Source organism: Sardina pilchardus, chromosome 22 (assembly GCF_963854185.1).
Source record: "Sardina pilchardus chromosome 22, fSarPil1.1, whole genome shotgun sequence".
Taxonomy (NCBI): domain Eukaryota; kingdom Metazoa; phylum Chordata; class Actinopteri; order Clupeiformes; family Clupeidae; genus Sardina; species Sardina pilchardus.
This window is the reverse complement of record NC_085015.1, coordinates 25,625,582-25,652,244: the sequence shown is the minus strand read 5'-3', so window position 1 is coordinate 25,652,244 and position 26,663 is coordinate 25,625,582. Positions and strand designations below refer to the sequence as shown.

Here is a 26,663-nt window from a genome sequence, read left to right as displayed (position 1 = left end):
AGGATAAAATACGTTCAAGGTTATCTACACCAAAGCTGCGTGTTAATAATAACCTGGGCCAGCAGTTATAGCTTACACATAATTCAATATATAACTTTAAATAGAACATAGGATTTTTGTTTTTTTAATCAAGAAGTCCTAGGCCTAGGCTAAACTTCGGAGTTCGGACAACCAAAATGTGACTGAATCGATTATGCGTGTTCCATTACCCAAGCCTTAAGCAAGAACGGCCTGAAATGAATGATTACCGAACACACAACTGGTAAACCAAAGTCTACATGAAACAACAACGCAGGTGCTAGTCACGTTATTTCTTTTCTCACCTAAAATATGACGTCCACGGCCTTATCGACACCTACTCGTTCATTCCTGCACTATCTAAGTCGCCGCGTGAACCCATTCAAACATCGCCATCATCAAGCTGGAGTAACACACTTAGTAAGGTGTTATTATGAATCTGGAAAACCCGCTACTGGGTATCAGGCAGAATCTGCCCGGACCATAGATCTACGGAGCGATACCGTCACAAAACCTGGACCGCTGATGCGACGCGCCATGTCAGAGGCCAAGGTTGGGGACGATGTATTTGGCGAAGACCCTACTGTCAACGGTCTGAAACTGAGTGATAGTTTTCAACAGTGTTACAGTGTACTGGAATGCAGCCGACATGTTGCTGCTATCATGCTAGTTTTGCAATAAGTCAATCAGTCTGTGCAAAGCACATTGAACGGCAACTTTAGATTTATTCAGATGTATGCATGCAACAGAAAGGATGAATTGGTTAAGTGACATTTCTGCTATGGCTGATGGAACTTTTGACATATGTGTTGTGAACTTTGCCATTACATTTCACGGCCAGTGGAGGGCGACCCGCTACAAATGTTAGATTATTGGATAACTTGGGCCTAAAAGTAAAGTCCTAGACTTTTTCCTGAAATCAATGCAACCTAGAGCACGATGGAAATGTGAAAACTGTCTTGTAATTATCTTCACAGAGCTACAGAGGCAGGCGGCAGAGCTCTTTGGTATGGAGTCAGCCCTCTTCTGTCCTACTGGAACTATGAGCAATCTGATAGCAGGTAAAGGGACCGGCTCCTCGTGTGTGTGTGTGTGTGTGTGTGTGTGTGTGTGTGTGTGTGTGTGTGTGTGTGTGTGTGTGTGTGTGTGTGTGTGTGTGTGTGTGTGTGTGTGTGTGTGTGTGTGTGTTTGTGTTTGTGTGAGAGAGAGTGTGAGAGAGATGTGAAGGTCTAATTTGTTTTTCTGTGCATTACAGTCATGGTTCACTGTCGAGAGAGAGGCGATGAGATGATCGTGGGGGACCTGTCTCACCTGCACATCTATGAGCAGGGAGGCAGCGCAACGGTGAGATATCTTTGACCTGTTCACCCAGGAGTGACAATCATTAGTGCCAAACACACTTTTTCTGGTCTGTTTCACTACCTACTGCACTTACAGTACTTACAGTCCACCACAAACATGCTAACCTACTTGCCTACAGTATCTAAGCCTTGTGCTAAACAAAAAAAACCCATTTAATTACATTTTCCCTTCATCAATTTACACGCCATAGATTATGACAAGGCAAAACCAGGATTTTAGAGTTCTCTTGCAATACTATTGAAAGGGGAAACTGACTGAAGGGAGACTGACTATTGAAAAGAGAAACTGAAAAATGTCACTGACTTAAGTATTCAGGCCCTGCACTCAGTACTCATTCAAAGGACCCTAGGCAGCAATATTGCAGCCTTGAGCCTTCAGGTACAGTATATGATCCAGCAAGCTTTACACACCTGGATTTGGGGATTTTTTGCCACACTGCCTCTGCAGATCCTCTCAAGCTCTTTCAGATTGGTTGGGGACAGTCATTTTCAGGTCTGTAGCAGGGCCAGTCAAGGACATTCACAGAGTTGTCCTTAAAGCCACCCCTGCATTGTGTGTGCTTGGGGTCATTGTCCTGTTGGAAACCCACTCTGAGTTGTGGAGCAACTCTGGGCTCTGGTTTTCCTTGAAGGAGAGCTCCAATTTGTTGGATTAGATCTCCGTTTCTCGAGGTTTTTCGTCTGCCCCAAGCAGGCTTTCCTGTGTTCTATATCTTCTATAAAGCCCACATACAGGATGGATGGGCAGCCAGCTTCAGGATAATGTTGAGGGCGACGTGGGCTTTCAGTGCAGCCACACACTCAAGGTGTATAAACATCTCAGCAGTGGTCAAGAGACATGGGATGCATTCAAGTGTCATATGAAAGTGTCTGAATGCTTATGTCAGCGTGATATTTCCGTTTTCCATTCAAACTAGAAAAAAGGAAATCACTTCAATAAAATGTGTTTGCTTTATCATAATGGGGCATTGGCTGCAGATTGATGAAGGATGAAATGAGCTGAAATTATAACATATGGCATAAAACATGAAAGAGTCCTGCAGTGCAGAGTAATGCCAGTTTGTTGCCAGTGCACGGTGGTAATTAAGGGGGCGCAAAATAGATTCAACTTTATACCCCTGGCATATTTTCTCCTCAGTACCATCCCACATGCATTAGCTTCTCACACATATGCCTTCTATCATTTCAATGTATTCAGTTGGTTCCATGGGCAACAGTTCTGGCCATTTTTCAGTAAGGTACAGTAGACATGCATTACAGTTTTCTTAGGACTACATTTAACTGCACTTAAAAACTAAATGGGCCTTCTCATTATAGTTACATCATTACACTGCAGTCCCCACATATAATAGGAGGATGCATAGCAAGTATTGGATGCTCATTTTTAGTGGGTTAGAATGCCATGCTTGGCATCTAATGGCAGCCTTCGGTTAGCTTCAGCTGCAATGTGGCTGCAGTTTATATAGCTTGTATTCAACAGTGATGCAATCATGTGTAATAACCTGATGTTACTGTAGGACCTTGCAATATTTTAATGCAATGGCGGTATTTTAATCTGATGGATTTTAAGATGCAGTATTTGACTTGCAAGCCATAGTTACTCAATATTTTAAGATTAAGTATTGATGGATTGTGTTTCCATGAAAAAATGTAAGCATTCTGTCGAGATTTGAAGGGATGTAACAGTATGTGCATGTGACCTTCTGATTAGCTCTGTTATCATGGCATCTTGTGTCGTTCATTGATGCTAGGGACCCTGGCTATTTAGTCGATGGCTTATATATGATTGTGTATATGTATGTGTATCTTAAAATGCCTCAGCCAATTCTAGGCATATTCCTACCTGTAGCTCCAAGATATGTTGACCAGGTCACTGTCCGGTACTTCTGTCTGCTGACCACTGTGGATGTTGTCCTTTGGCTCATGGATCACACGGCTCAGGTGTAATCACCAACCTTTCCGTCTCACTGGTCTCTGGGTCTGCCCACAGCTTGCTGGGGTCCACTCCACAACCGTGACCAACTTTGCGGACGGTACCTTTGACCTGGACCAGCTGGAGTCCAAGATCCGCCACGGCTACCCGGACGCGCACTACCCGCGCTCCCGCCTAGTGTGTGTGGAGAACACGCACAACATCCAGGGGGGCCGCGTGCTGCCCCTGGCCTTCCTGAAGGAGGTAAGCAGGCCAAGGGCTCCTCTCTCAGCAGAGTCTGTTGGGAACCATGGGGTCAGTCAGGTCAAGCCACTTTTCTTCCTATAGCACATTTAGCAAACAACAGCAGTTGACCCAAGGTGCTTCCCAGCGAAAAGATTAGGACTGAGAACAAAGATATAGAGACTCAAAAACACAAGACAAAATAAAACAAAATTGTAAGGCTAAAGGGATAAAACATGTAACAGTAAAGAGAAGTGAGACAAGAAAACATGTAAGAAATAAATAAATACAAGTAAAACTAAATAAAAGGAGTAGCTATAGTGATAATGGACGATAAAGCAGAAATTGTGGGTAAAAGCAAAAAGAGTAAAAAGATGGGCAATACTGGCAAACTGGCAATGGTGAAGCTGGACCTGATTTGGGGGAGGGGGAGGTTGTGCCAGAGCCTAGGGGCAATGACAGAGAACACTCAGTCTGGTCAGTCTGGGTCAGGTCCGTTAAAGGGCTCCTGTGCAGAGAGAGCAGGCTGTTGATTTCTACATGCGTCTTCTCCAGCACTTTCTCCTGTTGTGATGTGTTTGTGGTAGTGTGAAGATAGTGCCAATCATGTGCCACTTTGGGTGGAAAAGATGAAAGCAGATGGCAGAAAATCAGGTGATCGTAATTGAAAGCAAACAAGAAAGTGAGATGAGCGATTAGTGTTACTGTATGTCTCCCTCCTGCCTTCTCTGTCAGTTGATATTCATGTGGTAACTGTTTATCTCTGGGGGGCAAATATGTGAATGCGTTCATGCTAATTGCCCTCCTACCAGCTCCTGATTGATGGCTCTTCAATTGATTGATTGAAGAAAGCACACGGAGGCTCCCTCAGAAACAGATAGCACCAAAAATTTATTTCATCTAATAGGATTTAATATTTCAGTCCCAAACCTTATGTGTCTTGTGACTGTGATGGTTAGTTTATGTTTTCCTATGACTAATGTGTAAACATGTAATGTTATGCATGTGATGAATTTGCTTACTGTATGCACTGCAGCAGCTGAAATACACACAAAGCACAATTAGTGCATTATTGTTAATGTGGATGTTACAGTGTGTGCAAAAATGCTGTGAACATGATCGATGTGTGTGTGTGTTGGATGTTTCTGTGTTTAGTTGCGGTCTCTCGCGGACAAGTATGGCCTGATGGTGCACATGGACGGGGCTCGTGTGATGAATGCGGCGGTCACCCTGGGCGTTCCACCATCCGCCATCCTGCAGCACTGCCACACAGTTAGCGTCTGCCTGTCCAAGGTACTCATGGCACCGCAACAGTTGTACATCTGAACTTAAACATATTCCGTTCATGTGAATGCATGGGTATGAGTGAATGGACAGATATCAAGATATCAAATATGTATGGTTTCTATAGTTTACTGTGAGCACATAATCAATTATGCTGAAGGTACAAAGCCAGAACAAAATGACTGTAAAAGCATTACATACGCTACTGATATACACCATTCACTACCAGCTGTAATATTCCACTTGATAAGCAATATTCTCCTCATACATGAATGAATTCCACAAAAAGATCACCATTCTTCACACTTGAAACAGTTAACTGCTTCTAACAGCCAACGGCTGTAGAATACTCTGTATGCATTCATCAGCACACCACATTTCATTTTAATGGCTTTGCTGTAGAAGAAAGTGCAAGTTTAGTGGAAAGGGTTTGATTTATCACTCATCTGTGAAATCAGCTCTCACTGTCTGACTGTGTTCAGCCCCGGGTTTGCTAAAACCAATTACAGAGCACTGTAGGTCTGTTGCTACTATTTTGGAGACACTGACTAAAGCAATACAAAAGTCATGCATTACTTCTAAAAGGCCATCTCTCTATCAGTTTACAAAGCAAGTAAGTACTTTTACTCTCTCTGATATATCATGAAGAGCCCTTGACCACAGTGAGCCCCTTCACTGCTCAGGCTGTGCATAAGATTCCCAATATTAACCAACTATTTGCACAATGATGTCATATTTTAACTTCATGTTCCTCATGACACACACCTCATCAAAGATTTAGATTGAAAAGATGCGAGACTCACAGGGTCCCAGGGCTCGTGCATGGAGTGGGAACAATTTGCTCAGAAATGTCTCATCTAATATTAATGCTTGTGGAGGCACATTAGCACCAGCTCCCTCTCCTCTGCAGCGGTGAGAGTGAGGTGGCTCCCTGGTCGCCCATGCTGCACCTCGGTGACATTATTAGCATTCTGTAGAGCCTCACACACCTCTCCTCGGAGGTCTTCCAGCCGCAGCCTCAGATTGATCGCCGGTACACGTAGTCCACTAAAGTACACAGCAGCATTGCACATTAGCATTTTAATAACCACTATTGTTTGTATTAGCATGTAAATTAGTCTGCTGGTTTTGTCCCAGCCGAGTGTTGGTATCTTGCCAGCTTGTTTTTTTTTTTCAATTTCAAGTTTCCTTGACTTGAGTGAACTAAGAATTCAGTCAATATGTTGACATAAAATAATGGCGTTTATCTTCAAAATGGCCTACCAGAAAACAGCACAATATGCAATCAATGTCTGCATATTGATCTGCAAATTGACTTCTCTGGGCTCAGAAAACATTGTGTCACCATTGTCGGCCCTATGAGTGCTTTGTGGATAGCTCAAGGCTTAGTAGATGTATTGATCCAATGTCACTGTAATTATGTAAGAGCAAACCCAATAAGAAGAAAATGGTCAAGGAGCATAACCAGCAGTGAAACTAAACTTTTGAATGATTTATATGGAAAGCAAATTTGTTATTTTGGGCTGTAATTACATTAGAATGTCAGCCCAAATTTGGAGACAATGTAGAAATTTGCTATCATTTCAACATTCTGATTATTTGGGAACAGCTATTGTAAAGAGGAATGCTTTATATCAATTTATGTATTAATGACGGGAACGTCTATCAGTCTGTGTATTTGTGGGTGTGTGTTTTTCTGTTATTTGCACAATTCTTGAACCGTTCGTCCAACTCATTTTCAACTGGGCAGGTGTCATGAGTGAGTGCAGTGCTATTTGACATTTGGATAAGAAATGTAAAATACATTGTTGAGAGAAGCACACATTGGCTTTTGCCACACTAGCCACTCCCCTCTCACACAGCACGGCACACCACAGACTGCTGAGTGCACATGGGTAGGAAGTCATGGAGGCCTGCAAGCGGGTGCTGTGTTGGACCTGGACTATAATAGCCCTCCAATAGCCAAGCAAGCACTGTACAGACAATATGCAATCTTGAAAGGCAATTAGGTGAACCCAGAAGAACATGTTAGCACATTTGCTAACATGTTCTTCTGGGTTCACCCAGACTAAAGAAAATTACTTTTGGAGTTAAATGTCAATTGCCTTTCAAGATTGCATATTGTCTGTACAGTGCATGCTTGGCTCAGGCAACAGGAGGGCTATTATCTTAGTCCAGGTCCAATTTCAATTCAACTTAAGGTCTCAAAATACTCTTTTACTCCTCAATCTAGTCTTATTGCTCCGTATTTCTCCTGAAGGGTATTTAAGAGGAACAGGTGAGATCTCAATTTTGGAAACATTTTCCTTTGAGGGTTTTAGTTTTAGGCACCATGGTAGTTAGTTTCACAAATATTTCATCCTAGAAAGTAATTCCATAACCTTTTAGCATCAGTAGGAAATTATATTTTAACATAATGCATCTAATGAAATGGTTTTAGTAATGAGAGAGTAGAGAGTGGAGTAGAGAGTAGAGTTGTTAGTGATTGTGATTTGTGATAAAATAGCGGTAAAAGATTAATATACAGTGTATGAGATGGAAGAGACCCGAAGAGGCTATTAGAATGGCATGCACACGTCTTGGCCCCCTTGGCCAAAATGTCATTGTGAATAGTTAAGAGAGTAAAAGACAAACTAATCATCACAGTTAAACTTGAAAATATTTGAACTGTCTAATCAACATTTTAAAATCAAGTTTAGTGTTCAGATAACATTTCTAAATGCCTCGGCCTCGGCTCAGACCTTAATTAGATCGATAGGGTTATGGCTTCTTTGCGACCATTGTTCAGAAATGCCATGTGCAGATGCAAATGTCAATGCCTTATAAATACTCTTACTCCCTTAAATCATAAGCCCCTGAAAGCAGCTGCCTGTCATATTTGTGCTGCAGGCAGAGACATTGGCTGACATCAGCAAATACTTAAAGTGAACATCAAACATTAACATTACTCTTAAAAAACTGAAGATGAAAATGGCTTCTAAATCATTGAGATGATCCAAACACACTGAAACTGAAAAGTGTGACCACCTACCCTACTCTCCCATAATCACCGTTGGTCTTTTCTGGTTGACAGGGCCTGGGGGCACCAGTTGGCACTATGTTGGGTGGACCCCAGGATTTTGTGAAACAGGCGGTGCGTGCCCGCAAGGCTCTGGGTGGTGGAATGAGGCAGGCGGGCATCTTGGCAGCCGCTGGGAAGCTTGCACTGTCCGACATGGTGGGTAGACTGCAGGAGGACCACCGCAATGCCAGGAGCTTTGCACAAGGTGACCACCCAATTCATGCTCACAGATATGCCAAATCAAAGAGCTGAGGCAGGGAGAATGGGGGAAAAACAGAAATATAAAAGAAAAAATAAAGGACAACATTACAGGAAGGAATAGTGTAATAACAACTATACTTATGGAACGGTTTTGTTCTGGCAGTATCTTCTGATCTATATTAAAGTAAGTTGTCTTGACAGATTCATAAGTCAAAAAAGTCCATGGCATTAATCAAATATATTAAATTAATGCTGGAAAGATTGATATTAATCTGCCCTAAAGTGACAGAAGTTACTGTGGCTAATAAAATGATAAATGGCAAAAACTTCAATGTCACTCAAGTGCCATTACTCTTATTCTCCTTTCTATTCAGAAATGGATAACAGTAAATCATCAACTTAAAGCCCAAGCTGATTATACAGCTCTCTGCAGGAATAATAAGTGGATATTACTGATTTAATCAATCTATCAATCCAAAGTTGATGACATATCTACACTGTGTGGTGAATGTTTTAGAGCTGTGATCAATTGTGTGTGTGTGTGTGTGTGTGTGTGTGTGTGTGTGTGTGTGTACTCCCTATACTTCTCTCAGCCCTGCTGCAGTGTGACTCTCCAGTCTACCAGGTGGACCTTGCTACCGTAGAGACGAACATTGTGCGCTTCCGCGTGTGTGCGGAGGGCGTGAGCCCTGCGGAGCTGTGCGCGCGGGCGGCGGCCGTGTCCGAGGACGAGGAGCGGGTGCTGGGCCAGGGTGTGCGGGTACTCATGTTCCCGCACGTCGCCGGTTCGGTGAGGGCTGTGTGGCACGTGGGCATCTCCGAGGAGGACACACAGCTCGCTGTCCAGAAGATGCAGTTTGTAGCCCAACAGCTGACCAGAGAGAGGGCCAGGGCCCATTAAGTCCCCCCCCCCCCCTCCGACACACACACATCCACACACACACACACCACCACCACTACCACAACCAGTATCACTACTACAACTGGGAGATGAATTGGCGAGACACCGAAGAGCTGGACTTTGTCTATGTAAATAGGCAATCCTGCACATTATTTACCAGTAGCAGAGATTCCCTCGTTTTATCGTTTTATCTTTCTAAGTGCTCGTGGCCCTTGAGCTTAGAGATCGGCAATCAGCCTAATTAACCGCCAGCCTCCTCAGAGGGCAGCGCGGGTAGCGATGACGCTGGTGGGAATGGGGAACAATTACGGAGAGGTTTGAAGCATCTTTTGATGCAATATCTTCTATTCAGAGCTAAGCCTGCGGATATCCGCTGCCGAGAATTGTTCCCAGATGCAACCATCAGACCAGCGCGTTTCTCCTCAGGGGAAGTGTACACGTACAGTGCACATTTCTGTTCACGTTTCAGTGATAACAATTTCGGTGGAAACTGACGCAATGCTGCTGCTGCAAAACCATATTGTTTTAAGCGCTCCCTCATTTTTAAACACTAACCAAATGCCTGACATGATATCAAATGTGATTTTAGGTTTTCAGAAACAGTTTTGCTTTGTTTTGTGTACTTGACTAATGTTTGCAATTAATTATTATAATATGGTGATTGAGCTGTTATATGAAGATGCTCTGTTCAGTGGCCTATGCAAGGTATAACCTGCTATTGGAATTCAATCTGATCAAGAAATATGTCCAATATAATGTGAAATGAAAACAAATCCTTTCCTGCCATTTTTATTAGGTTTAGGTTGGATCAATAATACTTAATTTAACATTGCTGTTTCAGACATTTTCTTGGTTTGTTTGTTGGACACAGAGTGGTGGATGTCTAAAAATAATTTTCGGGTTGAACTTGGCAGGAGTTCTACTTGACAACTGATTGTTGCAGCAAAAAGCAAAAAATCAGTCAGTCTGACAATAAACAAAAGTCAGTCATGCTGTGTTCTTTCTTTAGGTTTGTTGTCTATTGCCTGACTGACAGGGGGATTCAACTATGTGTGTGAGAGTATATCCTTGGCTAAGGCCTTATGGCAGACACCACTGAGAAGTATTGTCATGGTGACCAAATAGATCTCATTTGCTCCTGCAAAGTGATTGTGTATAACCTGTCTGTCTCCACAAGCCAGGCCTTGAGAAATATACATGACAATTAGACACCAACTGAGCTCTGAGAAAGTCCGCTGGATGATAGGCTGTAGGACAGAAGAGATAACATTGAAACATCAGCCATGCCTTTAGAAACTGTCTATTGAAACAGTGATCTGGAAAATTGCCACTTTACTGAGAGAGAAAAACAAATGGATAGGACTACATTCTTGAAGTAGAGATGCTTAAGATTAACTACTACTTTGTCTTATCCTTTTGTCCAGCATCGCTGCATTACATTACATGTTTATTGACTGAAATGGGTTTGTATTGACAGAATCTCATGTTATGTTTTCAACTTCAATATCATCTCACAGCAAATTACAGTATTTTGAATGGGCACAGAAAATCCATTCAATCAAGCGTTCAACTGGGAGACTCTCACTAATCAAGGTCCTTGTTTGAAAAGATAATAATCAATGACCTTCCATTTAAATGGAAAAGTGGAAACAGAAAGTAAAAAAAAATATTTTCCAACAGGTAGGCTTTTCACCTGAACCTTCTTTTGAAGTGAAGGAAGATCACAATCAAATATTAAACTCATATTTTGCTTCCAGGGCATGAATTGCAATGGATATAGTTCTCTAAATAAATATTTGAAGTCTGATACCTCGGTGTGAAGCTAAATCATTCAGGAATGATTGAATAAACAAGTCAGCGAAGTGGCTGCGCTTCACAAGCTATGTATGAGTATATTTGTCTTTATATGTGATGTTTAAAATAGAATGAGAAAGCCAACAGGGGGAGCATAGGGATGCGAGAAGCAAACACAATAAGAGAGGCAGGCTGACCTTTAATAACAAGGGACTGAACGAAATGTGAGACATCCACAGGAATGATGGGTCTGGTAAGTCACTATAGGGCCGGAGACAGACTGATACGACCTCTCGTTGACAGTGTGAATTGCACTCGCGTCCAAAAGCACAACCACAGCCACGCCTGGATGTAATCGTCCAGCTGTCTCTCTCACCTGCCCCCAGACTGATGTCACATGGAGCAGATTGGCTCATGGGCCCCAATCTACTTCAAGGTCATTCATTCTTATCTCAACCTGCCATTAAAGGCCTGCTTTAGGTCGCTGTTCATTTCCAGTGAAAACATGAGGCACAAAGGACTATTCGGTTGTTGCGGAAAGACAGCATTCTCAGACCTCCAGGGTCCAAACTGCATCTATCTTGTGTCCAATTTGTTTGGCAGGAAATATAACCCTCTCTGTTCACGAGGGTCCCTTTCAAAGCGGCTGATATAAACTTAAATGCATCGAGTCAGATGAGTCACCTACAGCGCCCTCCACAATTATTGGCACCCCTGGTTAAGATGCGTTAAAAGCCTTGAAATAAATATTTTTTTTATTGTAAAAGCATACTCTCACACTGAGTACTCAACTCAAGTGAATTTTAAGGTGGGGAAAAAAATCCCTGACTGAGAAATATTTATTCTTCATAAAATCACCTGTTCCACAATTATTGGCACCCCTAACAATTCCTAGGAAATAAATGTAATTAAAGTATTTCTGTAATTTCTGTCATTTCTACAGTATAGTTTACAAAGTCAATCAGAGTATGTAGGAACATTTATTTAGTAATTCTTATGATGTGACACAGAGGCCATTTCTCTTCAACATGGGAAAGACAAAGGAACACACTGTTCAAGTAAGGCAGATGTGTGTCGACCTTCACAAGTAAGGCAATGGCTACAAGAAAATAGCCACTCGCACACCTGCCCATATCTATGGTCAGAGGAATCGTTAAGAAGTTTAAAACAACTGGAGCAGTGGTAAACAAGCCTGGAAGAGGACGCAAGTTTATTTTGCCACCACGCATAGTCAGGAGGATGGTAAGAGAAATAAAAAAAATCTCCAAAACTCACTGTTACAGAATTGCATCAAATGGTTGCATCTTGGGCTCACAAAGTCTCCAAAACAACCATCAGGCGCTATCTGCATGCCAACAAGTTGTTTGGGAGGCATGCACGAAAAAAAAACTTTCTCACTCAAAATCATAAGCACAAACGTCTGGAGCGGTACTGGGCCTTCAACTGGGACCGTGTGCTTTGGTCAGATGAGACAAAGTTAGAGCTTTTTGGCAACAAACAGTATGCAGAACAGCACCTCATGCCCACTGTGAAGTATGGGGGAGGATCGGTGATGCTGTGGGCCTGTTTCACTTCCAAAGGGCCTGGGAACCTTGTTAGGGTGCATGGCATCATGAATGCTTTGAAATACCAGGACATTTTAAATCAAAATCTGGTGGCCTCTGCCCGAAAGCTGAAGATGGATCGTCACTGGGTCTTTCAGCAAGATAATGACCCTAAACATATGGCCAAGTCTACACAGAAATGGTTCACCAGACACCGTATCAAGCTCCTACCATGGCCATCTCAGTTCCCAGACCTCAACCCCATTGAAAACCTGTGGGGTGAGCTGAAGAGGAGAGTGCAGAGGAGAGAACCCCGGTCGTTGGATGATTTGGAGATTTTGTGCAAAGAGAAATGGTCGAAGATCCCTCTTTCTGTTTTCTCTAATCTTGTGAAACATTATAAGACAAGATTAGGTGCTGTTTTATTAGCAAAAGGGGGTTGCACAAAACATTAACATCAGGGGTGCCAATAATTGTGCCAATGATTTGATGTAAAATAATTATTTCTTAATGTGGGATTTTTTTCCTTCTAAATAAATGCAATTGTATTGTAAAGGTTGGATTTTACGCTTTTTAAATTATGGTCCTATATTAAAAATGAATTTATTAGAAGCTAAAGAACATCTCAACCAGGGGTGCCAATAATTATGGAGGGCACTGTATCTCAGTGCAAATAAGTGGAGACACTAGGCAGGCGGGACTAGGCTATCCAAGTGTAATATAAAGCACTGTGTTTCTGCCTGTCAATCTTGTTTTCACTGCTGATGCGTTTTCCTGTTGTAGGAAAACATCAAAAGGGGAAAAAACACTTACACCCCTCCCAACCTGCTGCCAGAGAGAAGAAAAATGTTTGGCCTCAATTCAATTAGGCTTTCCATTCTATCTAAAAACAAATCAGCAGGATTTCATTCATTATAAACATTCATCCTAAAATATCATTATTTTTTATTAACCATAATTTGATTAATTTGTTGAACAAAAACAAATGCCTTTTCATGTATACTGTAACGGGCACATTTACCTTTGTAAAATCCTCATAGCATGTATATATCAGTGCAGTGACTTAAAAGTCATTAAAAAATACATTTCCATGTGAGGAGGACTGACAGGCTGGTAACAGGGCTCTCACCACTCTCTACCGCCTTCCCATTTCACTGCCACTTGAAAGGTACTCATCAGTGTAGCAATTAATATTCTCACCGCTGTGGATTAAAAAGCGAAGCGTTGTCACTTCCTACGCAGACACTTTGACAAAGACGTGAAATACTCCACAAATTACAGAAAGATCCAATTTTCCTGACTCGTCACATGAAAAGAAGCACAAGCAACGCATTACAGTAAGTGGACATTGCACAGAGAAGAGGCACAATAAGACTGCTTAATGGTTGGTGGATGCGACAAAAAAATCACACTCAAGGAGCAACGGAAGGAATACTATCTGTTACACAACAACAAGCGCGACAGAGCAGTCTAAAAGCGAACTAATCAATTTGAAAACCTCAACCCTCCAATCAATTTCCAGGTGACAACAAAACACATGATAAACACTCTGGTCCGGCATTTCCAGGAAATGGGTGACTGGCGCTAACTGTACCACCTCTGTGTCTTTCATTTCCGCTTTGAGTCCGTTCCACAGTCGAAATTGAGTTTCACAAAAACAGTGTGACACTATTGAACTCCTCCACACAACTCCTTCTCACAGTCACTGCCACCTCCTGAGGTACTTGAGTGTGAGCTGCTGCTGGGTGCTCTCTTGGGATCTCTTCAGTGCAGTCTTTGTTCTTTCTTCTTGCTTCTCAGTGAGGAGTATGGGCAGACCGGAGCGTTAATGCGGGCCGACCATGCGCGAGGCGAGGAAGAGGAGGAGCGAGGAGAGCACCTCCATGATGAAGGAGAGCCAGGCCATGCCCAGAGACCAGCCGAAGTAGGTGTGCAGCTGAGCCATCTGCTCGGCGCCCATGCGCCGCTCCGACTCCTGCCACGCCTGCTGGGAGTAGCTGATGTACAGACACACGCCGGACAGCGTCAGCAGACCTACACACACGCACGCACGCACGCACGCACGCACGCACGCACGCACGCACGCACGCACGCACGCACGCACACACACACACACACACACACACAGATGTGTAAGATAAAGCAGTACTGAGTAGGTAAAAAAAAGAATACACCAAAAAGTGTGGCTATACACAGATAGACTTCACAGCTAAAGCTAACAGGAGCTCTTTTGCTGTGCTTTCCAGCCACTGTGCTCTGCTCATTCTCACAAGTCATTTGGCAAATATCTTTCACCAAAGGAGGCCATTGAGAATATTCCATAATCACTGGTTGAGAGGATGTACACAGTGAACCAAGAACATATTAATATACACTCATTCTCTTCACGATACTCACACAAAAAAAGCTCAGATTGTCTCCAAAACAGGATGGAGACATTTATAGATTTAGTGTTTATGGCCCACAGTAGGTGATGAGCAGTATTGTCCCATATTTCTGTCAGGATACGAGGGGGAGGGGATTTTTTTTACAGCAGGTTAACAGAGTGAGAAACTCATTTTCACCCAAAACAGCACACCTTTCCTGTGACTGCACACCGTCTTTGGTGTAGATCAGCTGACCTCTTTAGACTCATCCTGCCTGCCGGGCTGCTGTATTTCAATCTGAAGCTTGGAGCGAAAGGCTATGACGGCGTGCTTCCATGGCGCCCGTCGTGGTGCCATAAGTCTCTCTGGCGTGCTTTCAGAGCCTCTCAGATTGTTGTTCCGAACTCTCGCAGCCTTTCCTACATCGTCAGCGTTCGGCCCACTGTGTGACAGTATTTCTTCTCTAACAGCTCTATGGATTAAACCATCAATCTCTGCCCACTGTGCTCTAATCTGTCAGGTCTGACTCTCGTTAAAATTCCCCGTTAAACACTTAACACAGGGAGTGCTTGGCATTGGCATTGGCATTGGCATTGGCGGGGCGTAGAGGCAGAGACGGTGGGTGACGGGTGGAGGCCCAACGAGTTGGACGAAGCCAGATCTCACAAGGCCGGGGTGGCAGAGACAGATGGGGTGTCACCCCACAGATGAGCTCCATCTGTGACCTCTGATTCCCTTGGCTTTCACTGTGACTGAAGAGAGGTGTGTGTGTATGTCTGTGAGTGTGTGTGTGTGTGTGGGGGGGGGGGTGTCTGCCAGGGGGTCTGCTCAAGCAAATACTTCACAAGGCACTGACATATCCCTCAGTCAGGGTCACACACTTGATTGTGTGTCAGATGTGTTTTGTGTACATTTCACCACTGCTGGATAAATGGTGCTATTAGTTGAGAGCGAGGCTATTTCATCTGGGGTCTTGGTGAGGGTATTAAGGGATGGTTCGCTATAAACACAACCTAGGGTTAGGGTTAATCCATGGATTCATGGATGATAACAAGTTCAAACTTTATTTATCATCAAAATTAGGCTACATTAATAGGAGGAGTTTAAGCTAGATCATTGTACAGCATTAGCAACAAAATGGCTTATAACAGCGGGCATGGCGCCATGTAAAATAAGCTGCTATTTTGAAACCACGGACAGGGCTCAAAATAGCCTTATACTTTGGTGATAGTGTGGAGAGGATTCCAACAGACAAATCAAACTATGTCAGTTACGACAATACAAACACACAGTACATCATGTTCAGCCAGATCTGCATGACACTGGAAGAAGTCCAACATGCCCATTGATTTGAGGCGATCTGAAAACAAGCAGTAGTGCACTGACTTGCACTGGCTGTAAACTGAATTGCCCCTTGGGGATTAATAAAGTTTTCTGAATCTGAATCTGAATCTGAATATGCTGTCCTTATTATAACCACTCCGTACACTTTTTTGTTTCTAAACTAAACATGATTCAGCTTCCAAGCGAAAGTTTGAACTCTGTATCATCCATAAATAGACCCTAGGTTGTGTTTACAGCAAATCCTCTGTCTAACCAAACCCACTGTGAAACAGCGAAGAATCCACTGAATATGTTCAAATGCATGAGTGGAGAAACATGATGCATTGGTAGTGGCAAAATGTAGGCTACATGTAGGACAGAAATGTTGCAATCTAGGAACTTTTATTATCCTTTCTTCTCTGTTCTGAGCTCCTTCCTTTGCCTTGCCTGGTTCATATGAGCCAGACTTAATATCTACCTTTTGGACCAATCGTGTGATGACACAATGCACATTCTGTGAAAAACATCAAACTAATGGAAATCAAACTGCAGGGTATATGTTCAGGTGATTTTTTAAAAGGCTGCTTGCCTGGCAACTTCGATCCATCTAATGGTCATTACACGTTTGTGACAGACAAGCTCGATCAATGTCTAAATCACTCTTAAGACCATCTGAACCTGTCTCGATCTGTTGGAAGTTAACTGCATGTAGAATCCACGGATCGTACCTCTCAGGGAATCAGCTGTACAATAAATTGGCTTGTTTTCAACCATCAAAGTTGTGGCCCTGCAGGATCAGTGACAGCTGTGAAGAATAAACCTCACATACGCCCCGAGTGTTCACAAATGTAACACAGCCATTGCACAGCTGGAGGCACATCAGATCGATCAAAGATGAGAGCAGAGAGGCAGGTGGAGAGGGGATCTTCAGCCAGACAAATGAACAGAACCAAGTCGACTTGGGCTCAACAAGATCGAGCATAACCTAATGTAGCCCTCTGTGTGCAAATATAATGACTACCGTGTTGATTAGAGTTTCAAAGCTCACAGTATGACTACTGAGGAATCATTGGGTCAAATCAAGAAACAATTATGATTGTATAAGCTAATCAAGCTAAAATCAGTAATTTTAGCTTTATAACACACATGGGCACACTGGTACGTCATAGACATATTAAATTCCAACCTTCATAACATCTGAAATTGGGATTCTGACTTGAGGCCGACTAGTCATCTAACTACTGATTCTGAACTCAGAGGAGGTGCCACAAATGTTAGAAACATATTTATTCAATGTAGAACAAACAATCAACATGTACTTCACCACCAGAGGAAGACTTATATGCCGGTCAATCTCGCAAATAAAGGTCCTAGAATTCTGGACATACAATGGCCTCTCATGATTCTCTAAATGCTTCACTTCAGTAACAGTGTCATTTAGTAGCTTCAGACAAAGCATTTTCTGCATTGATTTCACCGAATGCTTATGTGCATACAAAAAGTGTTCTGTGAAATGGAGGGCCTCTTGAGACGGCAGGGTTCTAGCATAACAGCAGTTGCCACATACTGGCATTTTACTGACCACAGGTCTACAAGACTACAGGTACATACTCACACATGATTATGTGTGATATGCCTTTTATGTACAACATTGTACAACTGCCAGGACAATGAGGGCACAAGAGCGTAAAACACCAAAAAAGTGACATTATGGATAAGTGATGCTATAGTAATGCTGACCCTATACAGCTATTGCGGAGAAGGGGAGGCCGTAGGTTAATAGAGAGGGCAGCAGACAGTAGCCATGGATACGTATTTTTGGGCCATCGAAATTCCTCACTTGATCCTATTTCACACTTCCCACATGTTACTGATTAGCTTGGCGCTAAGTGCAGGGAGCACCATTAGTTCAGTCCGCCATCAACACAAGGTAGGCTTTATGCGCATCACATGGCCTTGTGGCTGCTCTAAGGGACTTAATTAGCCCTGGGTTGTAGACTGTCTACGTGCTCAAGGCCACCAGATGTGCTTCTCAACATCAAAGCTGCGCATTGCCACTCCAGGAATATGACTGGCCTCCTTTTAAGACATTCTCAAATGCAATTAACGACTGAGAGAAAGTGACAAGATGCATACTGTCCATGGCCAATACAGCTGCAGATCTAATATGCATGGGAAAGAGAGTGAGAAGAACTCAGGTGGGATTAGCCATCTTAACACTGTTCATTCACATCGGCAAACTGACACTGCACACATACTGTACATTTTGGGCCTTGCAGGCCAGTGCCTTATTGCTAGAGAGATGAGCTAATATGGGAGAGAGGGAGATGTGTAATGTGATAAAGTAAACATATTCGGACATCTGTGAGTAAAGGATGCTTGGCTGAGGGATTATTTGTGCATTTATCATTCACTTCTCTTTTTTATATTTCTCTTCGGCTTGCCTCTTCTCACTCAGACCAACTGAAGGCTGCAGGGGGGTTAATATAATAACACCTCCACTGCTGCCCACTTTTTAAGGAATCACTGGTTGGGAAGGCAATATTGTTATTCCCAGAGGGCTTTGCACAGACTTGTTCACAAATCAGCAGCAGGTTGTTGATTCTAAATCAACCTGACAAACATGGAAGAGAGGTAATTCTCAGACGTCATTACTCAGCGGAATGCCTGGGGTTGCAGGTGGCTGCAATCTCTTCACATTACGGCTAGAGAATGCTTTTGCCTCACACTCTCCATCAGAGGCACTCATAGTTCTTGCACCCCATCAGCTTATGGTGTATGGGAAGCGGAAACTCCTGTGGTGCCTATGGTGGCAGGGATGGTGTAGAAGGGTTGTGCATTATGACAAAAGTAACCTTTATTGAGCGGGGGGAGGGGGAGGAGCAATAATGTAAATTAAACCATTCTTACAATGCAATTGTAGCAAAGTGTCCAACCCTATTCTAGAGTCCAGCTAGCTTCTGTTACTGTGCAATTGTGCTACATTGTGTGAGGGAAGAGTGTGAGTGTGTGAGTGCAGGACTTACTGCTGTGCTACATTGTGTGAGGGAAGAGTGTGAGTGTGTGAGTGCAGGACTTACTGCTGAGGAGTATGTATGATGCAGTACCCAGGAGGAGAGAAGAGCTCCTGGCCAGTGAGCTGACCAGCCCGCAGATCCCCCCAAACACCAGCATCACCAGGCTCAGCGGCAGCAGCACCGCAATCACTGTGTGCATGTCTGGAGGCAGGACAGGGTGGGGACAGACACACAAGGGTATGCTGTGAATGAGCAGGAAATATTTCCCCGTGTTTTACAAGCATCTACACAAGCTGCATTCATGACAAATCTATCCGTGTTATTGTACTAACACAATTCTGTTGTGTGAAACGATAACACCACAAACGCATCATGCTGATTCAACATGGGATTGGAAATACTCACTGTACATGTGATTCTCTAAGTCCGAGTAGGATTCTGCGTTTGCAGTGAATGAGTAGACATCATCCCCTGCAGAGAAAGCCATTTTTCATCACTGCAGAGAAAACATTCTCCAAACATAACTTTGTTACAATGTGAATAAAGCAAAATCATAATGTTCTCATGTGTACCAGAATGCTTTGTTTTGCATCATCTAGCTCAAGCAACGCATAGGCCTATTAGAAGATGACTCACTGATATTTGAGTAGGCCTACTTGTGAGTTTGTAATCTATGCAAAACCTTTTCAAAACACAAATTTTGTGACAGCAAGCTGCTGAAAATAAGCATGCGTCTCGCCATGTGAAACACCATGCGCCTGATGGGAGAGCGTCGCCCCGCGCCAGTCTGGTGCCTGCCTCGGCTCCAACAGCATGCCAATTAGTGTTGCGCCAGCAGCTCTCAGAGCCAGCTCTATTCAAAGTCAACTGACTAATCATTAGACTAATGTCGCTTCTTTTAATGGGAATTGGATCCATTAAATAGATTCGTTAAATTCTCTAATGTCTCTAAATAGCCTGCAAGTGTGATGTAAAAGTGTGGGCTAAACACTTGTCTATCCTATGCCTGCTTCATCAGTCTTATTAAACTTCATAGCTTTAATCCCCGCCACACACACGGTTGGCATTAACCACACAAAATAGTTTGAACAAGGCTTCATAGACCAACCCGTCACCCCCAGGCCTGAACATGTAATGACAAATAAATTAAGACAAATACGTTTCGCCGCAATCCTACCTTCATAGGTTCTCCAGAGTCCAGAATGAGAATCTTCTGTGAAGTTGGGTCTGTGGTCATCAATAATATACCAGTACTCACTCCCTATAGCAAGCGCTAGAAAGCTGAAACTTAAAATGCCAGCGAGACCAGCACTAACAACTACAGAGCCGAAGGTTATTTTCATTTTGGCGATTTATTACGATGATCAAGAGCAGCAAAGCGAACTTCTGCCACGCATCAGTGGCGGTCGTTCAATGCCCGAGTCCTTTTCCAGAAAAGCTTGTATTTTGGTGATGGTTATTAATCCTCTTTTATGTCGACATTAACCGTTTATCCAACAGCTATGTAGACGTGAAATAATGTATGTTTCCAGATGATTTATCCTCTTCATAAAGCATACATTTATAATACGAGTCCGCCTGACTTCACATGGGAGCGTTCCCTATCTCGCGCGGGTCTCACACTGAAAGGGTGCGAAGCTACGCTCCCGCGCTGAGCACTACAGTTCTCTCGATGGACATGACGTTTACATCAATTACGTTGTTTTCCTTTGCCTAGGCGAATGAGCGAGGGGGGAAACTGAAAAACTGCTCGCATCCAACACACATAGGAGCACTTAAACATTTACTTCATGGTCTCGGATTCACAACTCTTAAATTGTCCATTAAAGTGTCATTGTTCCGTTGTGGCCAGTTTTCAGGATATTACATTGTAAATAGAACATCACGTAAGAATGGATCAAAGCATATAGGTCATCTGAGGAACATACAACTGTATTTTCCCAAGAAAATAGTAGGCAACCCGTGGTTATTGAGAGAGTATAGGCTTAAAGGCTTTATTAAAAAATAAAGGAAATCAGTGGACAGAATAAAAACGCACAAGTCTGGAAATAATTAATTTACACAAATAAATTCTGCAAAGGCCTGCAATTTAGAGTATTACAAATATAATTGGCAAACACAATGACAAAGCTTGTCAAAGGAGATGAATATTAATGTTTTCACTCAGAGTTGCCCATTAAAATATGCTAAATGAAACTTGAATCTTGTTGATCTGTGTCTGAAGACATACGTATACCCTCACAAAGGGTGAGTCTTTCTCCATCCACTGAACTGACGTCTGAAAGAGTGAGACAGAGAGACCGGTGTCCAGCACACAGTGTGATCACAGGCTAAGGATCACTCCTCTCCCATTGAAGTCTTGATAATCTGGCCTCTTCTGACTGTTGCTGCCTCTTGAAATTTATCGATGGCTTGATTGCACGTCTTCCTCTGGTGGGGGGAGAGGGAGATCAATCTTACAGAGTGCAATGCAACATCACAGTTGTTCTGTTTATAATATTGTTTTCATAGATATGAATTGAATTTACATCAGTTTATGAATACTCACAATTTGGAACTTCTGCCTCTCCTTCTGGAGCTTCAGGAACTCCTCCACTGTCAAGTGTTCAACGGGCTTTTTTAGAGCAACAAAGTCACACTGAGGAGAGTGGGACTTGTGTTCTTTCCTAATCAAAATAATGGAATAAAAAAACATGTTTGTGCTCATTGAGATGGAAATGGGATGACTGACTGACTGACACACACACACACACACACACACACACTCTTTTAAACTATTAAGAGCTCATATCAACAAGAATTGTAAAATGTGTATCTAGCTCTTGAAATCAGCAGCACAAGAAGAACTTTTTATTGTGCCAAGCAGTCACCACCATGCAAGCAGTCAACATGCACTTAGGAAATCAACACTAATTACAGCCCTAATTACACCCACTTACAAGGGTCTTATTGTTACAAACAAAATGGCATGCTGCTAAACCACATTCAATCAAATGTTTATAGACTGTCAGGGTTCCCATCCGTTTTAACCGACAAAACTTTAAAACCTTTGCATGACTATTCAATGACCTTGAATTAAATTTCCATGACTTTTCACAGCTTGCTAGTAAATTTGCTCACTGTACACCACAGGTTGGGGCGAATTATGAAAAGTGACAAGACTGGATAATATGCGCTTCCTATCTCATGTGAGTTGATGTACACTCCAGGGGTGTCACTAGGCCTAAAACTGCACTAGGGCACATGCCGCAGTGTTATTTCTGTTGTTTGAGTTTGCGAATTTGACAACGTTGCTTTCTTTTCCCCATTACTAAATACATAAACTAGTTGGACCTGAACTTGAGCACAGCAGTTCGTTACTGGGGCACCCACAAAGTCTATGTGTCCTACCTATGATCAAATGGAATTTCATGACTTTTCCAAAACTTTCAATGAATTTACTGAATTCCATGATTTCTCCAGAGCTGGAAAATGGGATTTTACAATTTCATGACTTTTCCAGGTTTTCCATGACTGTGGTTACCCTGGAAATCCAGAGTTCTCGCTACAGCACAATTTGAATTGTGTCTGCAAGATACTCTGGCAATGAGCAATGATGCACGTTACTTAACCCCAGGCATCGGGGGATACCAATCACATCGGTGTATACGATGTTCATTAATGTGCATTGTCCTGAAATAATAAAATAAAATAAATAAATATAGGCTGGCCAGAGGTGAGCTAAACTGATGACGACAGAGCTGCAACGTTCAAAGTCAGTAAATATTGGTCGTAGTGTTATCCAATTGCGTGCTGTGAGATTTTCAAATGCACGCTTGGTGAGTTGGGTCATTACATTATTCGGGTCTGGATTTTCCAGGCTAGACTGTGGGATGAGATCTCTGCTGTATAATACCAAATCAGTCAATCACTCGTTCGTATTTATGAAACATATTTCACTAAACTAATTCACAGGTGATGAGGACCACTAGTCATCTGGGGTTTAGAGTGGCCTAAAAGTGTGCAATCATGTGTTAGCTTAGTACCCTAAAAGGCAGACTTTTTGCAGGTTTCAACAAGCAAAATATGGCAATTTAGAAACCGTTTAAAAATAATAGTGAATGAAATTTAGGACTGATTTCAAACCCATGCTGACAAAGAATGAGGGAAAATTTTAACTTCTATACAAGATACAATGTTTTAATCAGTTGCGCCATTGTATCTGTTGAGAGGAATAACTACAATGAATGTCAAACAACAATCTGCTTCTATGTTGCTAAATAAATTAAATGACCACTGCTGAAGCAACCTTAAATGAAGACTTAATTAAGACCTAGCCTACTCAATCCCACGTTGTGTAGGCCTACAATGCTGTTGCCTATGTTTAAGACTTGTTAATTTAAGGTCTAAATTTCATAGTATACTTAATTATACAGCTGATTCCACACGGTCTGTATTTGGGTTATCAATGCAGGCCTATCATTGGTCTATCTCCCACTATAAAAATAAAACGTTTGTATTGTACCCACAGACCCTGTTTAACACATTTTTACTTTTAAATGTCAACGTAGTCCGCTCGACAAGCATAGTTTCAAAAGATGTTCATCACTAACGTTACACACGCACAAAACACTGACATCGGAACAGATAGAGATACATTTAGACATTTCGGCCTACTCACAAAGGGTCATCCTCAGGCTCCCATCCCTCCAGTTCTTTGAGACAGAAAAAGCACTGAGCAACGTCGGGACTATTTTCAGACGGTGTATGAATGAATCCTGCTTTAGCCATCTGTTGAACATTGAAATAGTAAACTGGTCATTGCAAATTACAGAAGGTTATGTTTTGTTATGGATGGTAGCACCAGAGACGGTTTACAATTATTTTGTAGCACGCTGCTAGCTAGGGTAACTTAGCCTAACTGGTAACGTCACTAGGACCTAGGCAATAACATAGGATCATTCGAAACTTTTCTCGAGATACAATGCAATATTTGAGTTAAAGTTACAACTATGTGCATAGAACACAAGATGCGTATGAAAACAAACAAAATGTTGCACCTCTAAACGATTTGTTTTGGTGAGTTAGCGTTAGCATTTTTTCATGTGCAAAGATACATTATCTTACGTTTTCGGGGGTACAACTACAGTCCTCTTCGAAAGGCCATCCTTTAAATGTTTCAAGCCTGGATTCGTAGAAGTATAGTTTTGTAAGCTCTCCGGTCATCATATCCATAGTTAATAATATATATTCTAAATGAACTACCACTTGTCTACCCAGTCAAATGCTATCTACTCTGGAACCAGTTTAGAACGGCTTCACCTGAAACATTTAACTTCCGGTATTTTTGATTTTCGAGCGGAGGTTTTCATTGGTGGTGACGTCAAGTAGACGTCATCATGTTTTTTTTTTTTTTTTTTTTCAGCAGGCCAAAATCCTAAACTACAACCTATCCAAATAATGAAACAACCTAATGAACATAATTATATCTGAAGAAGGGGACAATTATGATTAAAACTCTAAACGCTCTAATTTTATTCTTTTATTTTTTTGCACTTATAACTTTAATGTCAGAGTATTTTCCCCTCCCCCAGCACTGGCATGCAACAGTGCTACTCTTGGCATGTTCATTGGCTCTTAGCCTTGTAATATTTTGATATTTACTTCTGGTTAAGTCCAGGTAGTGTTTACAAAAGAAAATATATCTGCACAGTGCACCCTGTCTTGTATGCTCCCAGTTTAATTGGCAGGCTAAAACGTTTCAACCGCTCAGGTCTCTTTTGATTTAACTTGTGAATATTAAGAAAAAAGCATAACATGTCAAAATGACTATAGACCACAATGGGCAAAATAGTATAATAACTATGAGCAAAATGCCAGCGGACCCCATACCTCCACTCCAATGTTTCAGTGACATTGCTGGCTATGCTAAATTATTAAGGATAGCGGGAAAACCCTGTCAGCACAGAGGTAATAAAACTGAACATTTCTGGGCTATTAAGCCAAAGCATTAGTATTAGCTTTCTTCTCCAACTTGAAATGAGAAAGATGCGATAAGAAGAAAGAGCATTAACCAGGATAGAAAGAGCGAAAAAACAAAGCAACAATGGTACCTGAGAAGGGTTGTTTTGTTTACCATGATACAACATAGAGGCCTATCCAAGCATGAACATTTTGGATGATAGAGGAGAAAATGTGTTAAGCACAGAGCAAATGAAGCTATGCTGGACATGGTGCCATTTGTCAAGCATGGAGGATTTGAAGATCTGATGATCTGGTGATTACAAGAGGGATTTTCACCCTGGGTCAAATGAACGCAATCATTCAGAACCATGCTGTACCTAGGTGGACAGCTTCACACTGAAGCTTACTTCATCCTACAAGAAAATTACTCTTATAGTCTTCCAAATGGAGAACAGGCAGCTGCTATTCTTTTCGTAATGGATTAACCAGCACTTACACCAGATAGAGCCCACTAAATTGCGAGGGGTAAGCCATCAAGCCATGTGAGGTGCTTTAGGAAGCATGTGCTGCATGAGGTGTGCTGCACATGACCCTCTGAACAAATGGACATACAGAATCCCATAGCAGCAAATGCTGTAAAATGTAAATTCTCTGATGAAATATATTGAAGCACAGAATTCTTATTAAGTGGAAATCTAATGCTATTTCATTTAGCAACAAATTGGATGGCTAAAATATGATTTTTTTCATGGAGGGTGAAATATTTTCTAGGTGATTGCAATCATCAGGATGGTATGCCTCTGACACCCAGTAGTCCTTACAACTTTAACTTAAGCATGTAAAAATTGCCATTAATTCATAATTCCATTTAGCCTGGGTATTCTCATGCTGCCTTGTGCACAATTTGATCCACGCTGCTAACGCAGCCTGGAAAATACAGCCCTAATACTTTGCCTCAGATAGGGGCCCCACAGCAAGACGATGACGACATCTACAGTAAGCTACACACCGAAGCTTGTATTTCGGTTAAGAACCAAACCATTTTTTGTTCAAACCTACACACCTATCACTACTGAAAATGTAAGGTTCATTTATCAAATGTTATTTTTCAGTATTCAAACACTCTGCACAAATCATCTGGTATAGGCTAATTGACATGACTGCCTAATCTATGAGCTACCCACAGACGCATTTGATAGACATCCATGGCGCCCAATAATTCGTAAATATTAGTTAAAATCGGTTCAAATACGAGAAAATTATCGTTTGGTTCCCAGACCACGTCTCATTGAGATGTGGTGACGTTAGCCAGGCTATATTCCATTATCATTTAGTAACATTTGCAACATGTTTCCTGAGCTTTGTGTACATTTTCTAAAATTTTGCAAAATTTAAATAAAAAATTCTAAACTGAAAAAATCCATCTTTACTGCATCACAAAGTAACAGCTTAATTTAGATTTAAGGACAATCTATAGGACACACTAAGGACACACTTTCCTTTAAAACTATAGTCTACCAATTTGTTCCGTCTCTGTCAGTATATGTTTGTGAGTATGTGTGTGTGTGTGTGTGTGTGTGTGTGCCAACATATATCAAAAATACAAAATACTCCTCTCACGCTAGCTGAAAAACACCAGCTTGAATATGGGCACCTGCAACCTGGGGCTTCAACAACAAATCAAACCCACCTCTT

General features: G+C 42.1%; 3 protein-coding genes across 3 annotated transcripts; 1 reads left to right on the top strand and 2 right to left on the bottom strand.

The window, feature by feature from the left end:
* The first annotated feature begins 273 nt into the window (after positions 1-273).
* tha1 (threonine aldolase 1) lies at positions 274-10,790 on the top strand. Its single transcript, XM_062526531.1, has 7 exons — positions 274-610; positions 996-1,079; positions 1,274-1,362; positions 3,370-3,555; positions 4,690-4,827; positions 7,892-8,084; positions 8,674-10,790. The coding sequence occupies exons 1-7, from the start codon at positions 331-333 to the stop codon at positions 8,979-8,981; spliced, it is 1,278 nt and encodes a 425-aa protein (XP_062382515.1). The 5' UTR covers positions 274-330; the 3' UTR covers positions 8,982-10,790.
* A 2,543-nt stretch (positions 10,791-13,333) lies between these two features.
* tmem235b (transmembrane protein 235b) lies at positions 13,334-20,597 on the bottom strand. Its single transcript, XM_062526420.1, has 4 exons — positions 20,203-20,597; positions 19,431-19,496; positions 19,089-19,226; positions 13,334-14,353 (listed from the first exon to the last, which is right to left on the bottom strand). Exons 1-4 carry the CDS (start codon positions 20,366-20,368, stop codon positions 14,145-14,147), a joined length of 579 nt encoding a protein of 192 aa, XP_062382404.1. The 5' UTR covers positions 20,369-20,597; the 3' UTR covers positions 13,334-14,144.
* Positions 20,598-21,003: 406 nt separating this feature from the next.
* Positions 21,004-24,352, bottom strand: birc5a (baculoviral IAP repeat containing 5a). The gene is made up of 4 exons (XM_062526173.1): positions 24,132-24,352; positions 23,686-23,795; positions 21,574-21,691; positions 21,004-21,455 (listed from the first exon to the last, which is right to left on the bottom strand). The coding sequence occupies exons 1-4, from the start codon at positions 24,237-24,239 to the stop codon at positions 21,363-21,365; spliced, it is 429 nt and encodes a 142-aa protein (XP_062382157.1). The 5' UTR covers positions 24,240-24,352; the 3' UTR covers positions 21,004-21,362.
* Between the last annotated feature and the right edge of the window lie 2,311 nt (positions 24,353-26,663).